Here is a 21,489-nt window from a genome sequence, read left to right as displayed (position 1 = left end):
TTATTTTAATGATTTAGTATTTACTAAAAAGATGTAATTTTCTTTTTTTTTTTCATAAAAAAGAAAGTTGTTATATGGATTTGAATGATTGTTTCGAATTCTTAGAATTTTGTGCATTTGCAATGTACCTAAGTCAGTAGCGAGCGAAGCGAGCTTGGTTTGCGAAGCAAACCATATAAGATTGCGTAGCAATTTTCGGAGGTTGGCGAGCGTTAGCGAGCAGGGGCCGCAGCCCACTAGTTTTTTATTTATATTTGTTGTGAGTTTACAATTGTTACTCACGACTGTAGGATCAAGTTTAGCTAATCTAAAGAGAGCGCCCTCTACAATTATTTTCAAAATGGTCAAGACGTCAAGATGGAGAAAACACTCAGTCTTGTGAAAATAAAAAAAAACATTTGTGGTTTAATTTTTTAATATTTAAAAACTGACTACAATGCTGCATTTCCTGAGCTTATAAAAATGAGCAAAAACAGAAAATTAGGCTGCGAGTTTGATAAATTTCATCTAATTCGAAAAATGACTCCAAATTGGCAATTTCTTAAAAAAGTTTAATAACTTTTAAAATATTTTAGTTATTGTCTGTTCTAATGCTCCGATAGTTCTTCACGGCAAGATTGTATATAATTTAGAATCATTGCATTGTTTCAAGTGTAAGGCACTTAAACTACAGCTTTTTTTTTACAGTATCGATAAACTTCATTATTTTATTTTATAACCGTCGTTGAATAGCCGACTCAATTTTTTTGGGTTTACGACTACTAATGTTCAACTCCGTAGCCTTGTAATTTTGAACCCAATCCAAAAGACAAGGGAACTCCTGGATCAAGTATAGGGAGAAATTTGCCTTCTTGGAGGACATTTTAATGGAACTAACCCACATTTGCGTTATATGGAGAGGAAGACCAAGAGAACCTCCCACGGTTAGCCTGGTAAGGGGAATCTCACCCATGATCCGTCTACCTCTGATGATATTTCACGTCAGCACTGTGGTCGGTGCAAGCCGGATGCGGAATTCCTATCGACTGGGATTCGAACCCGGTTCGCCTCATTGGAAGGCAAACGCTCTATCCCCTGAGCCATCGAGGTTCTGTTATGATGTTTATTACATTCACTATTCTCTACAGTGATCTCTGTAGCATTTTTGTTTTTTTCCTTGCTTAAATATTAATTTATGACCCCCCGTGTGTATTATTTTGTTTTCATTTTTGATGAGGAATCTAAAAATGCAAACTAAATGCAATATTTTCTCTACACCCTGCATAAGGAAATGAACCTAAGGCTACGTAATAATTTTCTGTAAGAAAATTCTAGCCAAATAAATTATTGATATTTTTCTCAGTATTTATTACAACATGAACAAGTTAATCAATAAGGAAGAGCATATTCTAAATTCTAGGAATGCTAATAAAAGAGGCTATGTAATAAAACATAAGAAATAAATATGTAATAGTTACTTATTAAAATAATCATTGTGTAATAAAATATTACTAATTCTTTTGTTTTAAGATTAAGTTATTTTTAGGACTTAAAAAAAAACAACGATTTATAGCCGTATCAGTGGGTATATAAGACACTAAAAGAAAGCAGCACACATCGTTTCTTTAGCTTCGACGTGATTTTTGGTAAGCATTTACATTCATTCAACTTTTATCCTGTCAGTACTTCATCCTGTATTTTGGTTGGAACATTCATTCAATTTCCATCCTGTGTCAAAGGCCCTTTTTTCTATTTTTTTTTTTTTTTTTTGTGTTTACTCAATATTATGTCTGTTCTTGTCTCGTAATTCCATTTTGTATCTTTTATAACTCCATTACTGCTCGGGTTCTGACATTTAAACATTGACTACAAGGATCATATATAAATTTCATTTCGGAAAATCGTTTAAAATTTTTAGTTATTCTGTTCGGGAAAAATGTTTCAAATATGGTTTTTTTGCATAAGTTTAACGTTAGCTATTGTTATATAATTGTAAACGATTTTGCTTAAGATTTTATCGCATGCTCTTTAATGTTTAATATTTTTTTACAAGTTCAGTCATCAACACGATTGTCATTCTATGTCACCAAACTAGCATTTCTGAAGTTATTTGAAATCACGCGTTTATTTTATCGACAGTTATGCTTTTAGAACGTGTTTTTGGGAATAAAAATAAGGTGTAAGTTTTTTCACACTTAGTGATCAGAAGACAAAAGGAATGAAATAAAAAATAAAAACGAAGATTATATTACAGGAAATAAATAAAGGATTTTATATAACATAAATAACATAATGGTGGTCATTTTAAAAAAAATTCAATTTTCCTTAAAGTTATATAAACTACAACTTTGAGAGTTTTAAAGAATCTACATTGACCAGATATTAGAATATTATCCAAGAATCTCTAATATAAACTAGTTACTCTCTAGATAAACTAATCAACTCTCTTTGAAAGGTATTATAGGCTGATTTCCATTGCTTCGGTTTTAAAGTTTAAGTAAAGCGCTTCACTTTTTTGACCAAAGCTTCATGTAATCCACAATCATTATATAATCAATAATTATAAACCATTTTTAAATAAAACGTATCTCTGAGTTGCATAAACAGATAAAAGTTATAGAATATATACAAATATGGATGGTAGACTAAATATAGCCAATAACAAGCTCTCTAAAAACCTTTAGAAATTTAGAAAGCCTCCAGTGTATCCTTCCGCTTATGTTTTGCTTACTAGGCGATGCGTGAACAGGCTTAAAATAAATTTTTTTTCTTCTTTAGAACAGTTCGGTAAAAACTTCTCTTGTCTACAGGGCTATATGTATCATGTGTCAAGCTTATGAATTAGTTAGTTCTATTCTTAATTGTTAGAAGGTGAAAAGAAATTTCCTAGATTTTAAAATAATATTCGTGTTAGTGCTTTATGTTACTTTTTTATACGATTTCCTGCATTTTACGTTTGTTTTAAAGTGTAGTTGCTAGTTGTTCGTCTAAAATTTTGAATTTATTTTTCCTCAAAGGTATTTTTATGATGTATTAACAATATTAAAAGGATTAAGCGTTCGTTTTTGTTTTAGAAAAATAAAACATGAACATCTTCGCTCTCTTGGCATTGTTCTGCTCTTTAATTGCTATGGTAATTGGAGCCCAAACTGCATGTCAGTTGCAAAGACAACAAGAACAGGCAAAGAGTAAGAATGGCTTTTACTTATAAAAAATTAAAGGCATGAATTGATGTAAAAAATTTAATTTAATGGCTTACACGTATCAGTTTTTAAATTAAGGTGATAGAGGGAAAACATTAATAAATTGAATAAATTTATAAATTGTTCCCAGGGTGATTTCAGAATTTGAATCTAAAAAAGGAGTAAAAAATACTCAAGTGTACAGAGCTCTGCAGAAATAAGAAACAAAATTGAACATATTTAAAAAATGAAAACGAAAATAACGAAACAGAAGCAAGTAAAAAATAACATATAAATAGTCTTCGGAAATTTACGTTTAGCATACACAATTAATTTATATACAAAACATAGACAATTTAAGGACGTATTAATTTAGATAAACTGTTTTTAGTGGTGAGTAATTATTGGAGGAAAATTACAAGTGTTTTCTCTCTTTCAATTTAACCATTCAAATACCATTTTTTGTTACTGCGACCCTCTCCTGCCAAATACTACTACTCATTGCTATTCTTTTCTATCAAATATAATTATTCGTCACAGTTAGGCATTTATACAGAATACTATTATTTGTCTTGGCCGTCTCTTCAACCAAATACTATTATTTGTCATTTTTCGTCGATTTAACCAAAAACTAGTATCTGTCATCGTCCATCTCTTCTACCAAATATTATTATTTATCATGTTAATCTCTTCTGTGGAATGCTATTATTTGACCTCGTCCTTCTCTACTACTAAATACTATTATTTGTACTCGTTAATCTCTTATATCAAATACTATTGTTTGTCATCATTCGTCTCTTAAATAAAATACTATAATTTGTTATTGTTCATCTTTCAAAAAAAATCTATTATTGGACAATCTCTTTTACCAAATACTATTATTTATTATTTATTATCGTTTCTCTCTTCTACCAAATAATATTATTTGTCCTCGTTAGTCTCTTCAACCATATACTATTATTTGTAATCCATTCCTCTCTTCAACCAAAAACTACTATTTGTCATCGTCGTTCTCTTCTATAAAATATTATTATATGTCATGGTTAGACTCTTCTCATAAATTACTATTAGCAGTTCCCGTTAATCTCAACCAAAAACTTCTTTGTCATCTACAATCTATTCAACCAAATGCTATTATTTGCCCTCAGTCTCTTCAACCAAAAACTATTATTTGACATATTTAATCTCTTTTGCCAAATACTATTATTTGTCATCATTTTTTTCTCCCATTAAATACTATTATTTGTCATGATTTGTCTTTTCAACCAAATACTATTATGTATCATTGTTAGCGTCTTAAAATACTATAATTAGGTATCGCTTGCTGTTATACGTTAATTTCTTCTCTTTATCTTGTTTTGAAACTAAAAAAATACTTAACAAACCACAACTCAGTGAATGTCCCTAACTGTAGGATGAAATGCAGCATATTGTTGATTTTACTTACAGTTATTCCAACACAACGCTGAATATTTTACTTAAAATCGATAATATGCGCTGCAACAGACAGAACTCCTAATGAATTATTTTTCACATCTTTCTTGTAGTTCATAGAATACTTCTAAATAAATCAAAATTTATAATCAATATTGATTCAAACGATAAAATTTTGCAATGAACCTATATTTCAAATTAGTTACTGTCTTCCTATAATTGGGTTAGAAATAATTGCCTAAATATTCTTTGGAAAGAGCATAAAAGAAAGCCTTATATTTTCAGACCTTAGAGGCAACTTCATTCCGAAATGTGATTCAGATGGTAGCTACAGCCAAGTACAGTGCCACGCATCAACTGGATTCTGCTGGTGCGCTGACAAAGATGGAAACCAAATCACCAAATCTGCCCGAGGAAAACCAAACTGTTAGAAATCGTTAAAATAAACAGTTACATTACAGTAACAATTATAATAAATTTTGTAGACTCTCAATTATGTGTTGATATTACCACAATTTTAAAGATTACTTTAATTCAAGACATAGGGTAGTTAGGTAGGTACTTTATTTACGTCGCACTAGAGTTGCACAATGGGCTATTAACGACGGTCTGGGAAACATCCCTGAGGATGATTCGAAGACATGCCATCGTAATTTTGATCCTCTGCATAGGGGATGGCACCCCTGCTTTGGTACCCTGACAACCTGCGCGTGAAGTCGAACACTTTGCGAGTCGAACAGTTTAAAGAGGATCGATACCGCACACCCCCGATTCCTACGTAGACTGACCAAAGTGGTCATACACCTGCATACTGACTGCAACCAGTGATACTTGAATTCGGTGTTCTGCTGGAAACCGTGTCCTTACGATCAGTCCACTGCGGAACTCAAAAGAGAGGAAAATTCTAAATAAATTTGAGAATAAAAATTTATAAGAAATTAATGTGAATCTAGTTGGACTCATATTAATTAAAAAAAAAAAGAATTGCCGATAAAGATCAACATTTAAATATACTTTGAGCTATTTATCTCAAATATAGTTTTCTCCAAATTGTTTTATGACTGAAAAATATTTTTTCCTGTTAAAAATTCCCTTATAAAAAGATATGATAAATAGTAGATTTTGTTTTGTACTCACAACAATCCATAACAAATTTGAAGGGATATTTTTGGAAATATATTGTTTCTTCTTCAAACTTTTGTTTAACATAATTTTTCAATGATATTTTCAAACTTCATAAAAGAAGTACATAAACCGTGGAACAATCCAAAACAACAGTGCAATTTTCATAAGTTCTACATTTTAATTCATCATAAAATATATAAATGACGCTTAACTTTTTTTTTTTTGATTTATATGATGCAATAATAATCTACCGTCCAAATTAAACAATTTTTTCAAAATTCAAATTGCAGAAATATGATGCTTAAGCATATAGTTATTGATGTGTTATGCATATTTAACTGATTTTTGAAATAAATATTTTGCTAATTACTGAAAATAAAATAAAAACAACTAGGAGGCTTCGCCCCCTGATCGCTGGCGCTCGCCAACCCCCGGAACTGCTTTCGCAGTTCATTTCGGATTGCTTCGCAATCCGATGCTCGCTTTGCTCGTTCATTGGATACGTTCTTAACATCTAGCTTCTGTATACTTTTTTGAACACTGAAGTTCAGAAAACTTTTCACCGTAGAAAATTCTAAACCTGTGCATTTCAATATTAATTTGAAATTGCAAACAGTTCACATATTTTTCTTAATCACACTATTCTAAATTTCAGTTGTTGAGAAAAGTTACTGTTGTAAGTTTTGTTTTAAAGTCTTTCCCACCAGAGGGCTAAAGCCATGTGTTGTAAAACAATATGAAATAGTACTGAACGTCAGATGTAAAGCATCGGCTTAGATAAAGATAATTTTGTGATAATTTTTTTGATAATTCGGTGAGAATTCACCCGATTAGACATATGATGCTCACTACGTGCTCTTGCGCGCCGAAGCCTATCAATTAAAATGTATTAGCGTTTTATATAACATGGATTAGCCATATGATGCTCACTACGTGCTCTTGCGCGCCGAATCCAATCAATTAAAAATGAAAACTGTTGCCAGCGCGAGAAAAGAAATATCATCGGTTTTATTGATACATACGTACGTATTAGCGTTTTATATAATATAGATACTCAGCTTATTTCGCATTAAAAGAAATGAAACTAATTCCCCAAATATATCGATAAAAACTAAACAATTAGAAATTACAAAAAAACAAACACATTTTAGTAATAAATATAATAAATTTTTCAGCACAATTACCTAACTGGTAGCTTTTTTCCAAATCATTACTTTTATTCAAACTTTCATAAATTAATATTATTCAAAATATTCAAAATTAGAAGTTAATAATACTTTTCATAATATCTAATATATAAAAATTATTAATAACATTCTCATGAACTTTTATTCTAATTTATACGATGCAAAAATACTCACAGAAATTTATCAATTGTTTTAAAATTCAGTGATATATTAACAGATAAGTAGTGTTGCGCAGTAGATTTTAGTTACTAAATAATTATATAGTAGTAAAAAATTATTTAGTAGTTAAAAATCAATTTTCAGTCAGTAGCCAGTAGCCGGCAGATTCTAATATCTTATATCGTAGTAGTCATTTTTTCCTCAGACATAATGAGTCGGTGACCAATATCATTTTCATTTAATCGCCACTTTTTGCAAGAGTTTTATTTATTTATTTATTTTTATTTTGCTTGGGTAAAAATTATACTTTTAAAAAAAGTTCATATTAGAAACTATATATGGCTATAAAAAGTTAATTCAACTATAAAAATAACATAATTATGAGAAAAAGTTTGTTAAACATACTGAATTTAAAGAACTGTTTTTAAAAAAGAGGAAAAGAAATTTTATTTGGTGAAGCAAATTGCATTTCAGGCTTCGAAGTTTCCGTCCCGAAATTATGCTTTCATTTAATATATTGTATGTTGTACAGTTAGCGTACAAATAAAATAATCTTTTAGCGATGATTTAAAACAGTTGGTTAAAATTCTTAATGTTAATATAGCAAACCAAACCAACTCACACATTAAGCAAAGGAAAACCAAACTGTTAGAAGTAATAGCGGCTGTGGTTTCGCCGGAGAAGAGACCAGCGCTGACCACTTAATAGGTGAAGGGTCATAGTAGACCTAAGGTACCAGGGAGGCGTCAGGAGGACTGTTAGAAGTAATAAGAATTGGCTATTTTGTTTCAGAGATCGATATAATATATTTTACTTAATAATTAATAGTGCTTTCTTTTTATATTGTATAACTCAAAATTGTTCTAGTTTAACTGATACAAAAATATTCATTGAAATATAGTTTTGAAACTGAAATCGCAAGAGTTGGGCGAATTGACCTATAATTACGTACTTAAATGCTTTATATAGCTTGAAAAAATAAATAAAATAAACTTGAGGCAATTACTGAAAAAATTAGAGAACAATACAAAATTTTATTGTTTCTCCTATAAATAATAAAACAACAACAGTTTAATTGCATTTTCCTATGATTATCAAATGAACGCCAAGACATCAAACAACTCCTCGTAATTAGATCATTATGATGTCTTTTTCTTAAAACCGTAATTACTATAACAGCAAGTGAACCAACAAGGAACAGCGCTTTCTAAGTTTATTAATGAAATAAAGATTTAAGTATCATTTTAAGCTCAATCATTTTATCAGTTCATTTGCTATATAAACTGATGCATTGAGTAAAGCATTAAAAAAAAAAACTTCTCACTGCTTGGAGGATTTCTGTGAGTGAAATTTCGAATTCAATTTTTTTATTATTTAAACTTACTATTTAAAGTATACTTTAACTAAATAATTTAATTATATTTATGACTTTTATAATTGCTTGTTAAGTGCGATACATTGGTTGCTTTTATTTTCATTTAAAGATGTTTTTCAAAAGTAATGAATAATGGTTAAGTAACCGTAAAATAATAATAATAACAGTAAACCAACCGTGAGAGGATAATAATGGTAGACAAACCGTAAAATAATAAGACATTGTAAACCAATCCTAAATTATCCAAACTGAAAACAAAGGAATTTGATCTGATTTACTAAAGATTTAACTGTTTTTGTTTTCGTTTTTTAATAATAATATAGCTTTTAGACTGAGAAAATCTTATTCAATGCTAAACCTCGATGTATGAAGCTACTTACATTAAAAATTTGTCGCAACTTCTACAGGATCATAAATTCAATCATGATTGTGCTCAATATGAACCACAGTAAAATATAATCAAGCTTAAGCTGTAAATTTAGCTGAAAACTAGCTTCTTTAGACATCATGTAAGCCAATCCCCAATGGTTTGGTGCGGTCCTTGTGTACAAAGAAAAGAACAACATTTAGGAGCATAGCAGCTGAAGTTCTTGAAACGGGTTTGAACCCTCCTCTCGAAAAGTTCTCCTTTTATTTATTGCTCATTTGTTCAGCAATTTTACACTACTGATAAACAGTTGTTACCGTACTTATCGTAATGATGTGCCTAGGTATCTATTCCACATCTATTATACATTAGGTATCTATTAAGAAATTGCAACGGCAGCAGCTGCTTTGAGAGTTCAACTTAACATTATTTTGCTTTGCTGTGAAAAAACTATGTAACTTAGAAACTTGAAATTACAAAGGTGGGAAAAAAGCAGTACAGAGAGTACTGCGAAATAAAAAAAAATTGTTATTTATATAATAATATATAATTATTATTTATATAATAGTTAATGAAATTAATTAACTGTGAAACTTGTAGGAAAACAGAATAACATGTTCGACCGATCTGTAATTTGTTGAAGTATACAACTTCGGATTTAAAATTCGTCAAGCTAAACGAGCCCTTTAATTTAAACTTTTACTTAAAAAAAATTCAAAATGTTCGAAAGTTATTGCCAATTTATGTGATTTTTCGTAAATTTTTTCAGCTTTAATTTCCTTATATATAAACTAGTTTTCCATTGTTAAAGAAGACATATAATCGCACACCCGAGCAGATGATAAACAAAACTGGAAGTTTGAGAGAGATTACATGGTGCTGGATATAAATCTAAACATTTATAGTGTATAAAGTTTTGAAAAAACCTTAATTAGGAGCGATAAAAACCGTTTTCGATTGGAATTGCTATTCAACTGATGTGAACGAGCAAAATAACTTATTTATTTCTACGTTTTCTGTCACACAATGTCAATTCTTTAGGTTAAGCTTTTTTCATATGAAGTTCATATGATTATTCCAGGTAATCGCCTATTTCGTAACCGCTAACATATTGACAAATGAAATAGCAATATTTGTATAATTTGAAAACAAAATATTTTTCTTTTTTTAAAAAAAGATTGACGCTTAAAGAGAAAAAAATAATGAAGAATTCTAAGTAATTACGATATTTGTCGAGACGAGAAATCAGGGGCTGAGCCACCTAGTATGATGAAAAAAACAACCTAATTCTATTAATAGCATCAAAATATTCAATAATTAAAAATCCCTTGGGTAGTTTAACCATTCGTATGGTAACTACTAGATATGGTATCATAATGCTGCGTATAATAACATACATAACTAACACATGAATATACCAAAAAAAGGATAGATTCGACTTCAAAACTGTAAAAGAAAAATATATTAGAGAGTCACTCACGTCAGCTGCTCTCTGCGCTCACCAAGCCCTGAAAAGGCTAATGTAGTTTCTCATTTATCGCTCGTTCATTGATAATAAACTATTTTAATCTACATTGAGAAAAAATGGTAAACACTACCAGAATATGGCAAAATTTACCATGTTTCTGGCTATATGGAAACAATGAAAAGTTGTTTAGTAATGTTCTTTAGTACATTTGGTAAAATTCACAATATAGCATGGTTTTATAATGTGTGATAAAATTTGGTAAATGTGGTAAAATATGACAATTTTATCACAATACCTTGCAACATTGCATAAAAACCATTTATACTGCAAGATTTCTTTTTCAATTCTTTTTTTTTTTTTTTACTAATTGCGTGGTAATATGAACCGTAATTTTGAAAACCAGAATTTTCCCGTCAACTGGTACTATTTTAACAGAAAAATTACCAAATGAATGGCTTAAAGACAGGATATTATGGTTTCATTAACTGAAATTAAGGTTTATTTAAAGAGAAATGTCATTGTGTCACAGTACAATAATTTTACTAAATTTTTTTTTTCGTGTATGAAAGCTGGTACTCTTTTAAAATGAAGTTTTAAAAATATGCAGCTGTGAAACTTCGTCAAATATATTTCATTCAATTTATATAAAATACATTCAATCTAAGTACTATTTTGAAAGTACCTCTGAAACAATTAATTCATAAAATTTTCTTACCCAAAAATTTCTCACGTTTGGTGTTTGGAGAAACAATAGTTTTAAATTCATTTAAAAGAGTTGGAATAAGTAAAAACAAAGGTTATATGTTTCAGCGTATAAATAAAAGATTATATATAACATAAATTACATAATAGTGGTTAGTTTGAAATGTTTTTAATTTTCCTTAAAGTTACCCAAACTAATTACATAAACTTCAAATTTTGAGAGTTTCAAAGAATCAACATTGACCGAATATTAGAATATTATCCCCGAAAGATTCTCTAATCTCACCCTAGATAGACTAATTAACTCTCTTTAAAAGGTATTATAGGCTGATTTCCATTGTTTCTATTCTTAAGTTTTAGTAAAGATCTTCACTTTTTTTGAGCAAAACATCATATAATCTACAATCATTATATAATCATTAATTATAAGCCATTTTTAAATAAAACGCAGCTCTTAATTTATGCTTAAATTGCATAAACCGTTAAAAGTTATAGTATATACACAAATATGGAGGATTGACTAAATATAAACAATAACAATCTTCCTAAAAACCTGAAGAAATTTAAAAAATTTCCATCTCCAGTATCCCTCCGCTTTTGTTTACTAGGCGATGCGTGAACAGGCTTAATATTCTAGAAAGTTTTCTTATTCTAATTTTTGCTCAAATTTATTCGGCATTTTGCCGTTTATTAGAGTTTTACGTAACTAATAAATTCTAAAAGGTCATGAACCTAAAACAAATTTTAAAAAATTAATATCGCAACATAAATATATTATTCCTTATTTGGCTATATTTGTGTAATTTACCGCAGTTTGTTATTTTCGGGTACCACAATAGCATGTTTGCGGAGTCTTCCGAATTCATTTGTTATTTGTTTCGCTGAAAGTTAATTTGAATGAAAGTGTTATACATTAAACACTACAAATATTATAATATTGGATGGTGCGCTTTTTCAAGTTTAGGCATAAACATTAACAGGGTTGCCACAGCATAAAAGGAACAAAAATAGTTGCTTTTAGTAGCCTCAAGAAGGAAAATAGTTGCCTAAAACTACGAAAATAGTTGCCTGAACAGGGTCAAAAATTTATCAAAAATAGTAGCCAACTAGCTAAAATTATAGCTTATTTGTCATGTACTATGATTAGGACTGGGTGAAGTCAGAAATTTTAAATCGTGATACATCGCGATATAGCGATGTATCGCAATTTAGCATATGTTCAAAAATTACCTATGGCAAACGTTTAAATCAATCAAAAATAAATAAAAAGACATAGATCTATTACAAAAGAAAATACTAATTCTAAACATATTCCACTATGACATCAATATCATTGCTTAATATTTTCAATTAAAATAATAAAGAAGTCAAAGTAAAAGCAAACCCAAGTTTTATTTCATTATTCTTAAATTAAAAAGGATTTAAGACTTACTGCTTTAAAAATAATAATACTGTAACAAAATATTTTACGTAAATAAATTAAAAATTAAAAGAAAAAAACGAAAGTAGAAAACAAACCAAAGAAATATTCACTTTAGAAAAACAAAAATATTTTTTTAAAATTATTTGTTGAAAAAAAAATCATGCTTTTGAAACATCATTAGACCCTCTTTATTTAATTATTTAAAATAATAAAAAGTAGTATTGAGTAATGGTCAAATTCTGTACTTAATAAATGTAAAAATATTTTTTCGTTATTATTTTCTTTTTTGAAAATAAAATCGACTAAAGATTTATTTGTTTAAAAATGATACTGACTATATAAAAAATTATAAAACAAACAAGTATTGAAAGAATTTTAACAAAATTTAAAAAAAAAATACTTTAAGAACTAATGTTAAATTATTAAAAAGCGTCAAAACATTACTAAACTCTTTATTTAATTTTTAAAAAAATTATTTGTTTTAACCGCACTACGCACATGGTAGGCGGCAATAAGTACGTGTTAGTGAGGGGACTGACTAAGGCCGAAAATAGTAGCAAATAGTCGCATTTTAGTAGTCTGTGGCAACCCTGCGTTAATCGGAAGTAGTAACCGGGAAGTTTTACGACGAATTTTAACCCTTAGTGCCGTTATCTTAGCTCAATTTGCTTTTTTATTTAAACAGTTCGGTAAAAACTTCTCTTGTCTACAGGGTTTTCATGTATCCGGCTTATAAGTTAGTTTCAAATCTTAGTTGTTAGCAGATGAAAAGAAATTTCCAAGAGTTTGGGATAACAATCGTGTTATTGCTTTATGTTACTTTTTTATACGATTCCATGCGTTTTACGGTTTCAAAGTGTAGTTAAATGTTGTTCATCTGAAACTTTGAATTTATTTTTCCTCTAACGTAATTTTATGACGCATTAACAATACTGAAAAAATTTAACCTTCTTTTTGTTCCAGAAAAATAAAACATGAAGATCTTCGCTCTCTTGGCACTGTTCTGCTCTGTAATTGCTATGGTTATTGGAGCCCAAACTGCATGCCAGTTGCAAAGACAACAAGCACAGGCAAAGAGTAAGAATGGCTTTAACTTATAAAATATTAAAAGCATGAATTGATGTAAAAAACAAAATTTAAAAGTTTACACGTATCAGTTTTTAAATTAAGGCGCTTGTTTGAAAAAAATTATAAATTGTTCTTTTGGTGATTTCAGAATTTGAATCTATCAAAGGAGTACTCAAATGTATAGAGCTCTGCTGATATAAGAAACAAAATTGAACACATTTAAAAAATTAAAACGATAATAAAGAAGCAGAAGTAAAAAAAAAAGTATTCGGAAATTTACGCTTGTCATACACAACTAATTTCGATACAAAACATGCACAATTTAATGACGTATTAAACTTAGATAAACTGTTTTTAGTGGTGAGTAATTAGTGGAGAATAATTACAAATGTCTTCTCTCTTTCAATTTAACCATTCAAATACCATTTTTTATTATTGCTACTCTCTCCTACCAAATACTACTATTTGTCATTGTTATTTTTTTCTATCAAATATTATTTTTTTTCACAGTTTGACATTTCTATCGAATACTCATATTTGTCCTCTCCGTCTCTTCTACCAAAAACTATTATTTGTCATCATTCGTCTCCAGAACCAAATACTATCATTTGTCATCATTCGTCTCTTGAACCAAATATTATCAATTGTCATTGTTCATCTTTCAAAAAAAAATCTATTATTGGACATCACCAATTTCTTTTACCAAATTACTATTATTTAGTATTTGTCACTGTTTCTCTCTTCTACCAAATAATATTATCTGTGTTCATTAGTCTCCTCAACCATATACTATAATTTTTGTAATCCATTCCTCTCTTCAACCAAAAGCTATAATTTGTCATCGTCATTCTCTTCTATCATGTATTATTATTTATTGCCATGGTTAGATTCTTCTAACAAATTATTAGCTGTTCCCGTTAATCTCAACCAAAAACTATTATTTGTCGTCTACAATCTCTTCAACCAAATACTATTATTTGCCCTCAGTCTCTTCAACCAAAATCTATTATTTGACATCGTCAATCTCTTTTACCAAATACTGTTACTTACTATTTGTCATCGTTTCTGTCTTCTACCAAATAATATTATCTGTCTTCGTTAGTCTCTTCAAACATATACTATTTTTTGTGTAATCCGTTCTGCTCTTCAGCCAAATACTATTATTTGCCCTCAGTCTCTTCAACCAAAATCTATTATTTGACATCGTCAATCTCTTTTACCAAATACTGTTACTTACTATTTGTCATCGTTTCTGTCTTCTACCAAATAATATTATCTGTCTTCGTTAGTCTCTTCAAACACATACTATTTTTTGTGTAATCCGTTCTGCTCTTCAGCGAAATACTATTATTTGCCCTCAGTCTCTTCAACCAAAATCTATTATTTGACATCGTCAATCTCTTTTACCAAATACTGTTACTTACTATTTGTCATCGTTTCTGTCTTCTACCAAATAATATTATCTGTCTTCGTTAGTCACTTCAAACATATACTATTTTTTGTGTAATCCGTTCTGCTCTTCAACCAAATACTATTATTTGCCCTCAGTCTCTTCAACCAAAATCTATTACTTGACATCGTCAATCTCTTTTACCAAATACTGTTACTTACTATTTGTCATCGTTTCTGTCTTCTACCAAATAATATTATCTGTCTTCGTTAGTCTCTTCAAACATATACTATTTTTTGTGTAATCCGTTCTGCTCTTCAGCCAAATACTATTATTTGCCCTCAGTCTCTTCAACCAAAATCTATTATTTGACATCGTCAATCTCTTTTATCAAATACTGTTACTTACTATTTGTCATCGTTTCTGTCTTCTACCAAATAATATTATCTGTCTTCGTTAGTCTCTTCAAACATATACTATTTTTTGTGTAATCCGTTCTGCTCTTCAGCCAAATACTATTATTTGCCCTCAGTCTCTTCAACCAAAATCTATTATTTGACATCGTCAATCTCTTTTACCAAATACTGTTACTTACTATTTGTCATCGTTTCTGTCTTCTACCAAATAATATTATCTGTCTTCGTTAGTCTCTTCAAACATATACTATTTTTTGTGTAATCCGTTCTGCTCTTCAGCCAAATACTATTATTTGCCCTCAGTCTCTTCAACCAAAATCTATTATTTGACATCGTCAATCTCTTTTACCAAATACTGTTACTTACTATTTGTCATCGTTTCTGTCTTCTACCAAATAATATTATCTGTCTTCGTTAGTCTCTTCAAACATATACTATTTTTTGTGTAATCCGTTCTGCTCTTCAGCGAAATACTATTATTTGCCCTCAGTCTCTTCAACCAAAATCTATTATTTGACATCGTCAATCTCTTTTACCAAATACTGTTACTTACTATTTGTCATCGTTTCTGTCTTCTACCAAATAATATTATCTGTCTTCGTTAGTCTCTTCAAACATATACTATTTTTTGTGTAATCCGTTCTGCTCTTCAGCGAAATACTATTATTTGCCCTCAGTCTCTTCAACCAAAATCTATTATTTGACATCGTCAATCTCTTTTACCAAATACTGTTACTTACTATTTGTCATCGTTTCTGTCTTCTACCAAATAATATTATCTGTCTTCGTTAGTCTCTTCAAACATATACTATTTTTTGTGTAATCCGTTCTGCTCTTCAGCGAAATACTATTATTTGCCCTCAGTCTCTTCAACCAAAATCTATTATTTGACATCGTCAATCTCTTTTACCAAATACTGTTACTTACTATTTGTCATCGTTTCTGTCTTCTACCAAATAATATTATCTGTCTTCGTTAGTCTCTTCAAACATATACTATTTTTTGTGTAATCCGTTCTGCTCTTCAGCGAAATACTATTATTTGCCCTCAGTCTCTTCAACCAAAATCTATTATTTGACATCGTCAATCTCTTTTACCAAATACTGTTACTTACTATTTGTCATCGTTTCTGTCTTCTACCAAATAATATTATCTGTCTTCGTTAGTCTCTTCAAACATATACTATTTTTTGTGTAATCCGTTCTGCTCTTCAGCGAAATACTATTATTTGCCCTCAGTCTCTTCAACCAAAATCTATTATTTGACATCGTCAATCTCTTTTACCAAATACTGTTACTTACTATTTGTCATCGTTTCTGTCTTCTACCAAATAATATTATCTGTCTTCGTTAGTCTCTTCAAACATATACTATTTTTTGTGTAATCCGTTCTGCTCTTCAGCGAAATACTATTATTTGCCCTCAGTCTCTTCAACCAAAATCTATTATTTGACATCGTCAATCTCTTTTACCAAATACTGTTACTTACTATTTGTCATCGTTTCTGTCTTCTACCAAATAATATTATCTGTCTTCGTTAGTCTCTTCAAACATATACTATTTTTTGTGTAATCCGTTCTGCTCTTCAGCGAAATACTATTATTTGCCCTCAGTCTCTTCAACCAAAATCTATTATTTGACATCGTCAATCTCTTTTACCAAATACTGTTACTTACTATTTGTCATCGTTTCTGTCTTCTACCAAATAATATTATCTGTCTTCGTTAGTCTCTTCAAACATATACTATTTTTTGTGTAATCCGTTCTGCTCTTCAGCGAAATACTATTATTTGCCCTCAGTCTCTTCAACCAAAATCTATTATTTGACATCGTCAATCTCTTTTACCAAATACTGTTACTTACTATTTGTCATCGTTTCTGTCTTCTACCAAATAATATTATCTGTCTTCGTTAGTCTCTTCAAACATATACTATTTTTTGTGTAATCCGTTCTGCTCTTCAGCGAAATACTATTATTTGCCCTCAGTCTCTTCAACCAAAATCTATTATTTGACATCGTCAATCTCTTTTACCAAATACTGTTACTTACTATTTGTCATCGTTTCTGTCTTCTACCAAATAATATTATCTGTCTTCGTTAGTCTCTTCAAACATATACTATTTTTTGTGTAATCCGTTCTGCTCTTCAGCGAAATACTATTATTTGCCCTCAGTCTCTTCAACCAAAATCTATTATTTGACATCGTCAATCTCTTTTACCAAATACTGTTACTTACTATTTGTCATCGTTTCTGTCTTCTACCAAATAATATTATCTGTCTTCGTTAGTCTCTTCAAACATATACTATTTTTTGTGTAATCCGTTCTGCTCTTCAGCGAAATACTATTATTTGCCCTCAGTCTCTTCAACCAAAATCTATTATTTGACATCGTCAATCTCTTTTACCAAATACTGTTACTTACTATTTGTCATCGTTTCTGTCTTCTACCAAATAATATTATCTGTCTTCGTTAGTCTCTTCAAACATATACTATTTTTTGTGTAATCCGTTCTGCTCTTCAGCGAAATACTATTATTTGCCCTCAGTCTCTTCAACCAAAATCTATTATTTGACATCGTCAATCTCTTTTACCAAATACTGTTACTTACTATTTGTCATCGTTTCTGTCTTCTACCAAATAATATTATCTGTCTTCGTTAGTCTCTTCAAACATATACTATTTTTTGTGTAATCCGTTCTGCTCTTCAGCCAAATACTATTATTTGCCCTCAGTCTCTTCAACCAAAATCTATTATTTGACATCGTCAATCTCTTTTACCAAATACTGTTACTTACTATTTGTCATCGTTTCTGTCTTCTACCAAATAATATTATCTGTCTTCGTTAGTCTCTTCAAACACATACTATTTTTTGTGTAATCCGTTCTGCTCTTCAGCGAAATACTATTATTTGCCCTCAGTCTCTTCAACCAAAATCTATTATTTGACATCGTCAATCTCTTTTACCAAATACTGTTACTTACTATTTGTCATCGTTTCTGTCTTCTACCAAATAATATTATCTGTCTTCGTTAGTCACTTCAAACATATACTATTTTTTGTGTAATCCGTTCTGCTCTTCAACCAAATACTATTATTTGCCCTCAGTCTCTTCAACCAAAATCTATTACTTGACATCGTCAATCTCTTTTACCAAATACTGTTACTTACTATTTGTCATCGTTTCTGTCTTCTACCAAATAATATTATCTGTCTTCGTTAGTCTCTTCAAACATATACTATTTTTTGTGTAATCCGTTCTGCTCTTCAGCCAAATACTATTATTTGCCCTCAGTCTCTTCAACCAAAATCTATTATTTGACATCGTCAATCTCTTTTATCAAATACTGTTACTTACTATTTGTCATCGTTTCTGTCTTCTACCAAATAATATTATCTGTCTTCGTTAGTCTCTTCAAACATATACTATTTTTTGTGTAATCCGTTCTGCTCTTCAGCGAAATACTATTATTTGCCCTCAGTCTCTTCAACCAAAATCTATTATTTGACATCGTCAATCTCTTTTACCAAATACTGTTACTTACTATTTGTCATCGTTTCTGTCTTCTACCAAATAATATTATCTGCCTTCGTTAGTCTCTTCAAACATATACTATTTTTTGTGTAATCCGTTCTGCTCTTCAGCGAAATACTATTATTTGCCCTCAGTCTCTTCAACCAAAATCTATTATTTGACATCGTCAATCTCTTTTACCAAATACTGTTACTTACTATTTGTCATCGTTTCTGTCTTCTACCAAATAATATTATCTGTCTTCGTTAGTCTCTTCAAACATATACTATTTTTTGTGTAATCCGTTCTGCTCTTCAGCCAAATACTATTATTTGCCCTGAGTCTCTTCAACCAAAATCTATTACTTGACATCGTCAATCTCTTTTACCAAATACTGTTACTTACTATTTGTCATCGTTTCTGTCTTCTACCAAATAATATTATCTGTCTTCGTTAGTCTCTTCAAACATATACTATTTTTTGTGTAATCCGTTCTGCTCTTCAGCCAAATACTATTATTTGACATCTTTAATCTATTTTACAAAATACTATTATTTGTCATCGTTCGTTTTTCCTATCAGTTATTATTATTTGTCATGATTCGTCTTTTCAATCAAATTCTATTATTTATCATCATTAGTGTCTTCAAATACTTTAATTTGTTATCATTTGCTGTTACACACTAATTTCACCTTTTTGTCTTATTTTAAAACTAAAAAAATGCATAACAAACCACAACTGAGTGAATGGTTCCTTAGTGTAGGATGAAATGTAGCATATTTCTGATTTTACTTACATTTATTTCAAAGCAAAGCTGAATATTTTACGTAAAATTAATAACATATGCTGTTACAGGCAGAACTCCTAATGAATTATTTTCCCTTCTCTCTTGCAGGTCATACAATACAAAATTTATAATCGATATTGATTTTTTTTTTTAAATTTTGCTCTGAACTTATATTTCAAATGAGTTACTGTCTTCCTATAATTGCGTTAGAAATAATTGCCTAAATATTCTTTGAAAAGAGTATAAAATAAAGCCTTATTTTTTCAGATCTGAAAGGCAGCTTCGTTCCAAAATGTGATTCAGATGGTAGCTACAGCCAAGTACAGTGCCGCGGATCAACTGGATTCTGCTGGTGTGCTGATAAAGATGGAAAACAAATCACCAAATCTGTCCGAGGAAAACCAAAGTGTTAGAAATTGATAAAATAAACATTTACATTGCAGTAACAATTACAATAAATTTTGTAAGACTCTCAATTATGTGTTGATATTACGATAATTTTAAAGATAACTTAAGTTTAAAAAGTACTTTATTTACAGGTTTAGGTAAGTACTTTATTTACGTCGCAATAGAGTTGCACAATGGGCTATTGACGACGGTCTGGGAAACATCCCTGAGGAAGATTCGAAGACATGCCATCGTAATTTTGATCCTCTGCATAGGGGATGGCACCCCTGCTTTGGCAGCCTGACAACCTGCGCGCGAAGTCTAACACTTTGCTGAGGAACAGTTTAACGAGGATCGATACCGCACACCCTCGGTTCCTACGTAGGCTGATCAAAGCGGTCATACACCCGCATACTGACAGTAACCATTGATGCTTGACTTCGGTGTTCTGCTGGAAACCGTGTCCGTACGATCAGTTCACTGCGGAATTCAAAAGATAGAGAAATTCTAAATAAATTTCAATGTAAAAATTTATAATAAATTAATTTGAATCTAGTTCGACTTATTTACTTAAAAAAATTAAGAATTGCTGATAAAGATCAACATTTAAATATATTTTTAGCTAGTTATCTTAAATATCTTTTTCTTCAAACTCTTTCATGACTGAAAAATATTTTTTCCAGTTAAAAACTCCATTCAAATTGCAGAAGCATGATGATTAAACATATAGTTTGTGATGTGTTATGCATATTTAATTGATTTGTGCGAAATAAATCTTTTGCTAATTGCTGAAAATAAAATAAAAACTAATATTTAGCTTATTTCGCATCAAAAGAAATCAAACTAATTCGTCAAATATATTGACAAAAGCTAAATAGTTAGAAATTACAAAAAATAAGCATGTTTTAGCAATAAATATAATAAATTTTACAGCACGATTACCTAACTGGTAGCTTTCTTTTAAGTCATTACTTTTATTCAAATTTTCATAAATTATTATTATTAATAATATTTTAGATGAGATATTAATAATCTATATATATATTTCTCTTACACGGCGACAAAAAAACCTCATTACAACTCCCCGAATGGCAACGCTGGAAAATCGACCAATGATTGCCGCTAAAAATGTCACATGCTAAATCTAGCTAAGGTGGCTCAACATATAAACGGAAAAATGGAAACTGAAATAACCAGAGAGAGCATTCTCACTAAATGTGATCTCTTCCGAAATTCACCCTATCAGCTGCAGCAATCTCATACTATTAAGCTAGGCAGAAGTGAGTTGTGTCGATAGATCTCTATTTTAGTACTTTGTCAAAAGTGCTTTTTTTTACGAATTTATACATTACAAATTTATTTGACGATTTTTAATTTACATCACGAATTTATTTGTTTGATTATTGTTATTAGTTATTCATTGAAACATGGTTCTCAGTCGTGCTGTTACGCTTTGAGATTTTATACTATAGCGCATTTCTAATAGGTTTAACGAATTACTTGTCATTTATTTGAATTCAAGTTTA

The 21,489-nt window shown here is 30.0% G+C and overlaps 2 protein-coding genes across 3 annotated transcripts; both read left to right on the top strand.

The window, feature by feature from the left end:
• Positions 1 to 1,499: 1,499 nt before the first annotated feature.
• LOC147804259 (U20-hexatoxin-Hi1a-like) lies at positions 1,500 to 5,072 on the top strand. The gene is made up of 3 exons (XM_087152189.1): positions 1,500 to 1,625; positions 3,054 to 3,167; positions 4,881 to 5,072. The coding sequence occupies exons 2-3, from the start codon at positions 3,065 to 3,067 to the stop codon at positions 5,024 to 5,026; spliced, it is 249 nt and encodes an 82-aa protein (XP_087008315.1). The 5' UTR covers positions 1,500 to 1,625; positions 3,054 to 3,064; the 3' UTR covers positions 5,027 to 5,072.
• Positions 5,073 to 6,600: 1,528 nt separating this feature from the next.
• LOC107450238 (U20-hexatoxin-Hi1a-like) lies at positions 6,601 to 20,447 on the top strand. 2 transcript variants are annotated; one of them, XM_071186529.2, is made up of 3 exons: positions 6,601 to 6,742; positions 13,365 to 13,478; positions 19,844 to 20,447. In XM_071186529.2, exons 2-3 carry the CDS (start codon positions 13,376 to 13,378, stop codon positions 19,987 to 19,989), a joined length of 249 nt encoding a protein of 82 aa, XP_071042630.1. In that variant the 5' UTR covers positions 6,601 to 6,742; positions 13,365 to 13,375; the 3' UTR covers positions 19,990 to 20,447. The 2 variants fall into 2 exon arrangements, with proteins under 2 accessions (XP_071042630.1, XP_071042628.1); XM_071186527.2 differs by lacking the exon at positions 6,601 to 6,742 and adding an exon at positions 8,283 to 8,406 and having other exon boundaries at positions 19,844 to 20,445.
• The last annotated feature ends 1,042 nt before the right edge of the window (positions 20,448 to 21,489 follow it).

This window comes from Parasteatoda tepidariorum, chromosome 9 (assembly GCF_982258835.1).
Source record: "Parasteatoda tepidariorum strain Cologne lab strain chromosome 9, Ptep-v5.0, whole genome shotgun sequence".
Taxonomy (NCBI): Eukaryota; Metazoa; Arthropoda; class Arachnida; order Araneae; family Theridiidae; genus Parasteatoda; species Parasteatoda tepidariorum.
Note: the sequence above shows the minus strand (reverse complement) of the source record. Positions and strands in the feature narration are given on the sequence as shown.